Below are 12,495 nucleotides of genomic sequence, written 5' to 3' on the forward strand. Positions count from 1 at the left end.
AGCATTTTAAAAAGTAACTTTTTAACATCTCTAGAGAAGACTTCTCTTGCTTTACTCTCTAGATATTTGAATGGCCATATAGAGGAACGTGGGTCAACGGATGAGAAGGGATGGTTTCCATAAGTAAATATTTGTCCTATATGTAGGACACTCATAGAGGATCAGGAGACAGATGTACAAGAGCATCTGTAAGAAGAGGAACTTAAGTATAAAGTGAGTGCCCACAGATGTTCAATATTGCTACCCAACATTCAAAGATGATGTACATTAAGAATCTCCCTAATCCTTGTCACTCCTCCGGGAGGAGAATGCTACACTGCAATTCAAGAAAGCGAACACTGGTGCATAATGTATATACATGTGCACATGCACACTGAATTCAGACTTTTTTTGTTGTTTCCCTTCATTTAAAGTAAAGTGAAAGATAAGCTTTATTCTAGAAATGTGAGGTAAAAAAGCAGCAGAGCTGGAAGAACTACTGAAGGCATGAAGAAAGGAGGGATGTAGGAAGAGAACAGCAAGTTTTAAAACACAGCCCAACACACAAAGCCCCTTTTATTTTATTTTCTATTTTTTGTTTGGCCTTCTGGAACATTTTCTGTTAGGTAGAAAAACAGTTTATTTGTTCAGCAAGTCTTATCTTACAGACACTGAGGAGTAAGTCTTCAACCAATTCCACCTTACAAAGTCAAAGAACTGCAACATGAAGCACTTGGGCTGCAGAACAAAGCTCGTAGAAATACTCTTAAGATAGGGCAGATGTCATTCAGTGTATTAGCAAACAGAAGTGAATACCACCTTCTAGCATACTAGAAACTTTCTTAACGTAACCGTTACTTTTTCCAGAACAGGAACTATTTTGCAAGGTGTGAAGCACTTGAGGCCAGTTGGCTCCCACAGAGTTGCTTACATGCATGGGTTATCCCTTTGGAGTTCTCACAATGCCTTGAACTATTACTGCTGACAACATCTCCTTCCAATTTTGCTTTTAATACAGATCATGCTTAGGTAACTTTTTCCTCTAATGTTGAAATAGGAAAGAAAAAGTCACCTTGTAAATACAACATAAGACACAGTCGCTGAGCAGTCAAAATAACTTCATGTCAGACAGCTGTACTTTTCACATTTGCTTTGATGCATTTCATTTTTCTTACTGTTGACAAAAACAGATCCTTCAAGACACTCAATGGCTGCAGCATTCAGCAGCCTACTCTTTACCTTTGCCTGTTAACTGCTCAGTGCAGGAGTAGCCAGGGCTGGTAGCAAGAAAGATTTTGCTTTCCTTTTAGGAGAGCTTTATCACTTTTAGATTTAGGCATGTTAGAGTTGCTAGCTTGATGGAATGGTATCCAGATGGTTAACAGAAGAGTTATTTGCTATAGCTATAAAGAAGGAGGCACATAAAACATATTCTGTTCTAAAAACTCAAGTCGCTCCTGCACCAAATGGACTTAATCTGTATCTACTTAAAGTTTGGACTTCCTATTGCTATTCGATACAGTTGTTTTCTGTAGGTTACTTTAGTCAATTAGTTAGCTACTCAGTTTTGGCATGATTCAGATCACATGGCATTCCCTGTAGAACTGGGAACACTAATCCACTTTATGGTTTCTCTCTCTAAGCGCTGATAAATTCAAAACTCTGCAAAAACATTTAATTTCATTATTTGTTTTAAATCTAAATCATAAAAAGACATGGACTGTGTTTTTTTTTTCCTCTGTTCTTTTTTAGGGCTAGAACTTAATAGTCCTTTATCAGAATAAAAACATGAGTGTGCGATAAATTATTACCGTGCTTTTTATGTTCTTTCCTTAAAAAAAAAAAAAAAAAAAAAACACAACTATAATCATAATTAATACAGTAGCAAAATTCTGAGGGAAGCAGAAACATATAGAAATGAACTTCATTAGTGGGATGCCAGCAAAAACATACATGAATCAACTGTTAGTGGGATGGCAGCAGTAACAGGAAAGTAACAGGTTTTACAAATCCAAGGGACAATATTTTATCTTCCAACAGCTGCCTCAGGGTGTAAATGAAGTTCCTGCAATATTAGACCAGATCTATCAACATGAACTCTAATGATTCATATTTTATATAGTAAGGTTTCAGGACTTAGTTAAAGCTTCATCAGTTTCCTCTCACTAATGGAGTCAAAGATGTGAAGTGCAAACAGCATTTAACACCACTTCTCAACTTCTGGTCTGTAACACCAAGGAAGCAAGCTCATCTGTTTTATTTGCCATTTCAGTAGTGAACAAAAGTGTTTCGGTGATGTAACTGACAGCTCCCTCAAAGCCAGAACACCCCAAATTCGGGTTGCCAGCCCAGTCTTTGATCTGTTATGTCTGCTACATACACCTCACATCTGCCAGATAGAGAAAATGGACAAATTGGGCCTTTAGCCTTTTTAGTCAAGTCTTTACTAACATAACAATGTCTACAACCATAGACAACAGCAGTCAACTATAATAAAGACTCTGAAACAGTGCTACTTTTAAAGCAATAAAACTGAAATAACACATTTAGTAATCTTATTTACACTGCCATAAGAAGATAGAGTTGTACTACAGATCTGTTTCATCACTTCAAGTCAATTAAGTCTTTCAGGGGGATCTGCTTAGCTCTTCTCTTACAACAAGCCACCCAGAGATGAAAGAAGATTTTTAAAGTCCAGAGTAGCATGCTATTTAAAGAATGGCAAACAGAGACAGAGAACAATGTCATACACAGAGTTAAGCAGCATGACTAGGTACAGTAAATTACAATATTTAAAAAGAGTCCTTACTTAAGTCCTTTCTTCAAAGCTTCAAAAATTTTCTTCACCTGCAGTGGTTTTGGATCCCAGATGACTGCCCCTTTCTGCAGTGAAGAATATGCCTTGGGGGACTTCAGTGACATTCTTGATCTCACTGAACTTCTGTTGAGAGACTTTCTGTAGAAAAAGAAGAGAAATATGGGAAAGATGCAAAACACAGCACCTCGGAGAAGAGATGCCTAACCCAGAGAGTTTCCAGTTTCCAAATCCCATATATTTTTACCAAAAGGATTAAAGCTCTTGGACACACTGAAAACACTTCAATGGATAACATTAGAACATTCAGGCCCAGCCCCACATACCCAATGAAGAAAAGCTACAATTTTTTTTTTTTTTTGACTCCAACAAAAATAAGAAGTGGTTCCTTCTCCAAGACTGAAGCAGACTCAAGGAAGCCTAATGGTTCTCTTTTGCCCCTTTTTAAAGGCAGAATTGTGCAGGTCTCCATTTCTTCAGGAAGTGGGGGATATTAAGCAAAGAAAAGAAAAGCTCATTTCTGGAACAGGTAAAGGATCATACTGTTAGTACTTGTCTTAACAGACTTGTTGGGCCACTAGCTGAGGCCCTAATACTATGTACACATTTACACTAGCTGCTGAGTCAACTATAGATCTAGTCATGCTGCAAGACACAGACATTGCCGTTCTGACTCTCACCTGCAATTCAGGAAAACAAGGCAATGACTTTTTGATCTGCTCAAGGCCTAACAACTCTGAGCTGGAAGTAGAATTCAAGAGACTTTTGCTCTCCAGCTACCCGTAATCTCCAGAGATAAGCTAAACCATTTACACTTCTAAGCACTAACTTGGACACAAGAAGCACAGATTATGACAAACACACACAATTAGCTTTAAAACACTACCAAGAGACTGGATAAGCTATTATCTTTCCAATTGACAGAGCTAACATAAAACAACCTTTAATAACAGCTACCTTTTTGCCTGTACTCACTAAAGGGAGCACTTAAAGCCCTACCACATTTTAGTAAAGCCTACTACCAAGCCCAGATTACATACAAGATATAATTATTACAGTGTTTTTTCAGCAACTAACACTTCACTTACTTTTAAGAGCAACTGCAAAACCAAATACTGTTTCTAACAGAAATCCCACATGCAGGACTGCTTGTGCTAACCTGATGAATTACAACATCCCTAACGATTAGTTATATATCTACCATATTTAAAGCAGAAAATGAACTCTCTGCAAATGGTTCTTTCAGATTGTCAGGTTCCTGCTTGGCTTCTAGCTAATATAGTCTTTTAAGTCTTAATTATTTTTTATCTAGTTTTGTTAATACTCCCTGTAAGTCGAGGCTCTAAAATAACATTAGCTAAAGAAGTTTCCTGTTCCATGAGACTGAGCCAACTGGTTGCACTCAAAGGAGCTTTCCACCTTCTCTATAATCCTCGTCCTAAATTCAGCTCACCTGGGGAAATGATGAACTCCAACAGGCTTAATAATTATCCATTGGCTGCCTTAAGGTCTAGGCATGTGACTCAATGCCTAAAGAGATTATTGAGCTTGGTGATTAAATAGGCCCAGCAAACCTGAGAGCTGTTCCCAGTCCTACTCTAGAAACCTTTAAGTAAATACTTTAGCTATCCTGGTGCTGAATTTCCACTTAACTTCATTTTTTAACACCTTATCTGTTGCCAAACAGTACTAGATATTTAGTTTCTTCACCACAATGATTATCTTATTTTTTATGATGGCTTAATGTAAAGTGTTAATCAACCAAACCATTTGGAACTCAGGTTACCTATAACGAGGAACACAAATGTTAAATTAGAAACGTGCAACGTTTCCCTAAGATAATGAATCTTTGAGTATTCCATGCAAAATGAGAGGGTTTCAACAGGAATAACACTGGAAGTAACAGTCCGGCCAATAACAACAGTTGAAAGAGTCTCTTATAAGGATCATGACTTAAAATTCTTTCATGCAAAGAAATGATTAGTATCCATTTCCATGTTTTAGATGAGTACTCCAAAGGGCAAGATACCATACAGAACATATAAGGCAATTCTATCTTTTTGAAATTAAAAAGCCCAAATTACTCCTGGTTTTTGTTTGTTTACTTTGGGGGGAATTAAACAGTTTTGATATTTACCTTCAGAGTTTTAGACTGCAAATCCTAAATTCAGAAAATCATTTCCCTTCAGTTTCATGTACAGCAGCTAAGCACTACAGCTAAGCAGCCAAAAGTCACCCTTTTCCTCAGTATCTGCTAGTGAGTGATGCAGCCCATAGGCACTCAGTGCACTGATGTTTAGAAACCCACGCATTGCATAGAAAAGTTGAAGGGCTAGCTTGGGACCTCAGGGACAGTACCTAATGTTAGATGCTATGTCTTTTTCCCTTGTGAACCTAGTAATTTTGGTATCACTACTAATATTTACTTCCATTGTGAGGAAAAATGAAATAGTGTGTCTGACTGAGAGCCTCAAAAGGAAGTTGCTAAACAAATGCAAAAATATATTTAGCATCTGCTTAAGAATCTCCATGTGGACCTGATTTGTGTGTCATCCTTTGGATAGACCTTGCATAGGGCCCCGCAATCTCCTGCTGTGTTTTGCAACAGTGCCTGAGAGAGAGAGAAGTTAGGAGAGGGTGATTAGAATATTTCTTTGCTATGCTGGAGAAGGCTCTTGGGTGTTTACCAGGCTGTTACTGAGTAGTACAAAAATTTTTCTTAATGTCATAATTCCTGGACAAAACTGTCTGTCTAAACATTTAAATAACAAAAAGCAACATCATAAAAAAATGCATAAAGAGAGGCATCTGGCTAGAAAACCTTTGCAGCTAAAAGTAAGAGAATAATCTTAAGGGATATAGAAACGTTTCTGTTTTGAGCATTCTTACCCCACTGGACTGTGTCTTTGTTGGAGAAACAGCTGTTCAGCCCCTTTCCTGGTAGATCTTTTCCCTGCTTGAACTCCCACTATGTCACTTGAGCTCAAGTCTGCTTAAACAATTTATTGTCAGTGTTTTCTTCAAGATCTTAGATGCCCAGTCTTTGCTAGGTGGTGTTATTTTCCATCTTCCACAACAAATTAATTTATTCAAATGTAAAGACTTTTTGTTCATATCACAGTCATGCTGTAATTTCATTTTTGCTCATACTTTACCACACTACATTTACCTAAAAGGGTAATACAATCATTTGCTTCTTTGAAAATATATTTTATTAAATGATTCCAGTATTTTAGTGATACAAAATAGGATTTTTTGGGATACAATACTTCTAGAGGCATACTTTCCAATACCTCTATATGATACTTCTAAATGATTTGTTATTATTCTAACACGCACTGGTTGTCAGGGATTATATTACTTTCTATTTATGTATCATATCTTCAGAAAGCACTCCACAGGCTATACAAGGATCGCTAAATTAAGAAAAAGAACAAGAACACTTCTAGCGGAAAAGCTGCACAGTTATCTGCATAAAGCAAGGCTACACAGCAATTTGTAAATAACCAAAAAGGGAAAAACAGTGCAGGATGGTTTAGCAATTACCATGTTGGACTGAAAACTGAAGGACTGGATTGCAACCTTGGCTATACTATTGACCTGTTACTGACAGTAGTGAATTTGCAGTAGCTTTCTTGGACTCTTTGTCTTCCTCCCTTCCTCTAGTTTGTGTCATTGCCAGAAAGCAGTCCTTCCTCTCATGTAATGCTACTCCACTTAAATAACTGGAGGAGAATTTTAGTTGGGATCAATGGCATTTTTTGCCAGGATTCACCATTAATATCACCATCTTTTTAAAAGTCTATGAGATTTTCAATTACCATAACTATTCAGAAGGCCTTCCACTTTATCTGAAAGCTGCTATTAGTCAGAACACACCTTTTACTACCAGGGTCACTAGAACAGATGTCAGGGAAAAATGCCTCCTACTGGAACATTAATACTAATTCTTGAGCATGCTGAGATCCCAAACTTTACTTTATGGAAAGTGGAAAACTGTTTTTTTGATATTATTTATCCATATCTTTTTGATTGTATTATATCTGACCAACTTCAGCAAGTGAGATCATCTCTGTGATCACATTTGCTTTTCACCCTGCAGAAACACAGCAGAGAAGTGGAGGTCAGTGATTGTAAAAAGTATTAGGTAACACCTTTCATATCAACATTTTTCTAAAAGAAATGGACACTATGAAGAATATGATACATAATCTCTCTCACAAACCAGAAGTTCAGCTGCCTCTGAAGCACAGTGTATACAGCAGTAAGATAGTATAGTGTAAAGTGTAAGTGCTTACCAGTGAACCATGACAACACTCATTTAAGTTTTAAGATCAAGATTAAGAAAAAACTTCTATATATACATGATTTTGTTAAAAAATACATTCACGGTACCTAACATTCATTGTCCAGATGATCAGGTGCTTTTTTTTTGTGTTACTTACGCTAATTTTCTGCTTTGCACAGTGCTGAATCCAGTGAAGGAACAACTCCTGCTGATACCACCGCCATCCCCAGGAGAGACGAATGTCAGTTTGACCGACATGATTGCCAATCAGCAAGTCTACTGGCTTCTAAAATAAAAGGAAAAACAGATGAGTCAAAACCTACTTGGCAGTTCTGGCTTAGACCTGTGCTGTTGCAAGTGCTGAGCTGCAAGAAAGGGGAGAGTCAGAAAAACAGGCAGTAGATTAAATAGAAAAAAAAAGACTTCTCTGCTACACAGGTTTCTTCTGTTGCCATCCACAATACAATTAATAAAGTACTAAACAGTGCAATGAAATCTCTTATGCCCTCTGCAATTGCTGATTGATTTTACAAATTCACTATGTAAAAGCCAGAATAACCTCTATTCACAGTCTGTCTGCATTTCTGATTTTTAAAAAGCCCTGTAATTGTCCCACTGCTTAAGGAGTTCACGCCAACCCATGTATTTCCAAATCAGTTTGAATGCCAGAAAAATACTTAAGCTCCAGACTTAGTCAGGTCCAAAAAAATAGTTCTTTGCGTCTGTGCAGAGCCACACTGAAATCAATGGTAGAATTGGCTGAGTGTGGTACTTAAGCCCAAGGCAGAAATCTGGTTTCAACAGTAAATTTCAGGTTCATGCTCCTCCTCTGGCAGGATTTCCTTTGGATTGCTGTCTTCTGTTTTCCATCAGTCAAACTTTTTTGCTTTCTGGAGAGTTGTGTTCTGTGCCATATGTCTATAGAATCCAAGTTACAATATAAGTAACAGACATATCTCTCAAAGCAGCTGTAGAAAATCACCCGGACAATTAATATACAGCATTCCCTTCCTTTTCCCCAAAGCTGGTTTAATATAAACACCGCAACTTGCAGCTTTGCTTTAATTGTTTTAATGAGGCCAAAATGAGGGCCAAATCCTAATTTCCTCTCTTAGTTCTTACTTCTGACTCACACAAAACTCCATTTGAAGTTGTTGAGAATTTTTAACTGATTAAAAGAAAAAGCTGGGGTATCTATTTGTATAGAGAAGTACAAACAACAACAAAGACCTCCACATGGAGATGCTCCATGCAGAAATTTTTCCTACTTTATAGAACACACTTTGAAGATTAGTGAGATTACCTAATCTATCTGTGTAGGTACTGGAAAGAAACATCTGCACTAAACCCCTATTCCCCCCACATTATTCCAGCAGCATGGGTGCAATTACTCAGGGTAGAAGCCATGAAGTGTCAGGGTAAGACTTTTCCTGGCTCTGCCACTAACTTGGAGAGCAACCTAACTCAATGCTCTTCCAGACTGCATACAAAGATCTAAAAGGTTGAACTATCCTTCCCAAGAGGGATGAGATTGGAGCGTTTTGCTGATTCTGGGCTAGTCTACAAGTACAGGGCATTACTGTAAGTGACTATGCTTTAGGTATCATTGTCTACCAAGGCAGTCACTAAACTGTTATGGATTTCCACAAGCAGAGATCCTGTTGGCAAGCGAGAACTGAGAACTGATCATTTCTTTAGAAGCCATTCAGTTAGTGCCCTGAGCTGAGCTAAAAGACTCCTGTTTCTACAAGATCTGCCAAGCTCATGAACACATCTGTGAAAAAATAAAATCAGGCAAAGCATTTTAGAAGAAGATGTGAAAATGATACATTTGAGGCAAAAAGCTACCTTGCTTTGCAAGCTACCTAGTTTGTTAAATAGAGAAAAAATCTTGGGTATGGCTAGTGGTTTTGTATCTAGTGCACTGAAGCCCACAGGACTCCATAGCTCCAGTAACATCAACAGAAATCTGTTACATGGACAAATTTAGGTGCACCTTAATCACCTTTAAATCATACTCTACAGCACTTATGCTCTGTTGCTTTGAAACGATGCCTCCTTAACACCCCTAATCAGAGAGCATACTTGAACCACATCACAGCTGAAGCTTCAAAATATTTTCCATTCTTTCCTCTGGTTTTCAGATGCTTATGTCTGTGAACAGTCACCCCATCAAAAGGATCAGTAGACTAAAAAAAAAAAACCATGCAACTTGCTGAAAAATGTCATTGCATAACAAGTTGTTAAAGGAAGAAATAAAAGGAATAGCCTCACGGTTATTGACCACATCCCTCCTGAAGGCTGAGCCAGATTCCCAGGATCCATTCCTCAGCTCCCTAACCTGGGAAGCTTATTTCTTGAGACAGGACAAGGAAAGAAGTGCAGGAAAAGCTTTTCTGACTTCATAGGATTCCTAAGACCTGTATAGCAAGAGAACAGAAGCTTTTCAAGCACAAAAATAGGAAGCAAACAAAAACAAAACAAAAACAAAAACAGAGAGACCCTTGACAGGGAAAGTGACGTGGAAAATGCTGAGATGACTTCTGAAATACAAGTCTGTGGTACAGAACTCTCAGCATGAAGAGTTACATTTGAAATGTACAGACCCTCAAACCTCAGCTGGTGAAAGAAATAAATTGCTTAATCTGCTTAGACTTGATTCTGTTGCCACATATGTATTTATAAATCAAATATAATTTCAGACTTTAAGAAAATATTGCAAATTAGTAGAAATGAGAGATGAATTGGACCTCACTTATGCACAGCCATAACTGTTCAAAAATACTTATGGGTTGTTTGGTTTTGACAGCACAAAGCTCAGCCCTCAAGGCCACTGACTGTGTCATGTGCAGCTCCAACATATAGCTACGTTCACATGCAATTCACAAGCACATTTTCACAGTTCCTTCCTATGAGAGAATCTGAATAATACTAGGAAAACAATGTTAAAGAAGTTATCTTTCTTATTTTAAAATAATGTTGATAAAGTCAAATATCTCATGGTACACTCTGGCACATGTATTTTGGTAGTAACCTAGAAATCTAGCAGCTCATTTCACACATCGGACTAGAAGGCCATAAGAAGAATGTCTTGACAACATTTTAATAGTAAGAAAGATTTATACATGCAGTTGTTTAAACACAGGGTTTCGCTAGCCAGAGTGTCTGTACAAAAGTGCTGAGCTATGTTACAACTGCCCTGAGAAAGAGCATCTGGACGTGTCTTCAATTTCAACTGTCCCTTTAGGCTAAAAATAAATCAGATAAGGACCCCCCCACAGCCCAACAAAGCTGAGCTCCAATCTATCTTCCAACCTGTAATCTCTGCTGGGTAGGTCAACGTCTTCAGATCTCTTAAATGCCAGGATTATACCCTGGGGAGCAGAAGTACTTCCTCACTTTTAATCTTCCCAAAAAGCACAGAATGTGGATACAGTAGCTAGCATGGGGCTGGCATGTGTCGAGTACAGGAACATCAGGCCAAACTGATGGAATCTACTGCCAGGGGTGACAGAAACACTGAGCTACTGGGGAAAAAACAAAAGCTTGAATCAAACATAATGTTTCTGAGTTGTAAACAGACCTCTGAACTGCTGGATGCTTATATACTCAAACACATTAATACCTGCAGTGTTGTAAGATTGAGATTTCAGGTCTTAGAAAATATATTTTTAATATAAATCAAAAGAGTTGTTTGGTTTTTTTTTCCAAATTAAAGGAGTGTGTTTGTCCCTATTTCAATGAGTTGCCATATACCAGTAAAGTATTAGCATTTAGCCTTCAGAATTACCAATTATCCAGACATACAGGACCAAACATTTGATTTTCTTTGCAGCAATAAGTACACTCAAACTGCGTGTTCTACTTAATATGTTAGTATCAGGGTATTCCTCGAGCCAAAGGACCTTGATCTTCTACAAACAAGAAGTTGGTGTCTGTTTGTGTTTATGGCTAAACTTTTCCTACCCTAGTCACATACTTAATTGTTTCTGGACACAATGGTTTCAACAATTTTATGAGGAAAATATGACTCACTGACTTCTTGCAAAATATTTCTGCTTGTGTTTTGTACTTTAAATTAGTAGCCACGATTTTTGTCTAATATCTTCGAGAGGTTCACTTGAATTTGATGAACTATTGCTAGAGTAAGATATTCATGCTTTCTTAAAATATTATAATGTGCCATTTGAGAATGACCTGTTGGTTAAGAGGCAAACACTTGCTCCTAGTTGTGTATCTGCAAAAAGTGTGCCAGACTTCTGGCTCCTTCAGCTGATTGTGGATACACGCATCAAGGCGATAGCCTGGGCAACAAGTACGCCAGAAACTGCTGTTCCCTGGCTTCAGCAAGCAGCAGCTGCGTATTGCTCACAGAATAAAAGCCAGGTAGAAATCAAGTAAATTATTAGTCACCGTAGAAAATAAACACAGTGAAAAATACAAAAACTATTAAATGCCAATGGCAGTAAAGTGGCTTTAGGATCACGTTTGTGATTCTGGACAAATCATGCATCGTGACATTTTGCCTTATACCACTTGATGTTTTCTCCTTGATTATTCTTGTAATTTTTATACATAATTTTATTTGGAAATGTTACATTAGCTTTACTTGGGATTGTGGTAGAGCCATTCTATCTTCTAGTTGTGTAAACCAAAGAGTTGACTTCATTTTGTACTATCACAACATAATCCTCTTCCAGAGACATTCTCTGGACTTTAAGAATGATCTGTGATTCCAACAAATCATCTGATATTTCAAAAAAAAAAAAAATCTTTGTTCTAAGTTACTAATTTCACTTCCCCGAATTTATTATAAATTCCAGTACAATATCTTTTTTGCTGTTGTAACTGCATTGGCAGTAGGGTTTTAGCTGATAGAAATACATACTGCAAGCACTTAATAGGTGAAAAGACAATCCTGGCATAATAACATCAGAAAACTTTTAAAGTCCAAGTTAAGATCTAAATTTTTCTAGCATCATATTGATGTAATCATAATTATTTTTCTTCCTATCATTTATTTCAAAACTCAGAAACAGTGTAGTTAGCTAACATTTCTGGCTGCTTCTGACGGGTGGTATCCACTTCAAAACACTTGCAGCAGACAATGACATTTGAGTCTCTCATGATACCGATTAAAAAAAAAATCAGATTGCCACAGCGTATTACAATAATGTCAGACTTTCTGAACAGTCTTAGGGCTGGTTGGCCTGAACCACTGAAGTTTCCTGTGATTTCAGTGTACCCTGGAACAGGCTGGAAATTTCTAGATCTTGGCACTTACTTTGCAGCATTGGGGATCTAAAGAATCCACACCATTAAATTTAATGAAACTCCTGAGATGTGATAACGTCATGACTCAGCCCTAATTACTCTAAAGGTATATGTAATGAAGGCTGACAGAACAACGAAT

General features: G+C 37.5%; 1 protein-coding gene across 5 annotated transcripts in view; it reads right to left on the minus strand.

The window, feature by feature from the left end:
- RIPOR3 (RIPOR family member 3) overlaps positions 1-12,495 on the minus strand; it is a 51,802-nt gene that overhangs the window by 22,529 nt on the left and 16,778 nt on the right. For 2 of the 5 annotated variants that reach the window (XM_084296513.1, XM_084296514.1), the window contains 2 exons: positions 7,240-7,368; positions 2,789-2,935 (listed from right to left, as the gene is read on the minus strand). In XM_084296513.1, the coding sequence (XP_084152639.1) occupies positions 2,789-2,935; positions 7,240-7,340 (248 nt within the window). In that variant the 5' untranslated portion in view covers positions 7,341-7,368. Of the gene's footprint in view, positions 1-2,788; positions 2,936-5,331; positions 5,443-5,683; positions 5,757-7,239; positions 7,369-9,167; positions 9,198-12,495 lie in introns of those variants that run through there. The other 3 variants (XM_084296515.1, XM_084296516.1, XM_084296517.1) reach the window with 3 other exon arrangements.

The sequence above is a fragment of the Netta rufina genome, assembly GCF_964035555.1.
Source record: "Netta rufina genome assembly, chromosome: 16".
In the NCBI taxonomy this organism is placed as follows: Eukaryota; Metazoa; Chordata; class Aves; order Anseriformes; family Anatidae; genus Netta; species Netta rufina.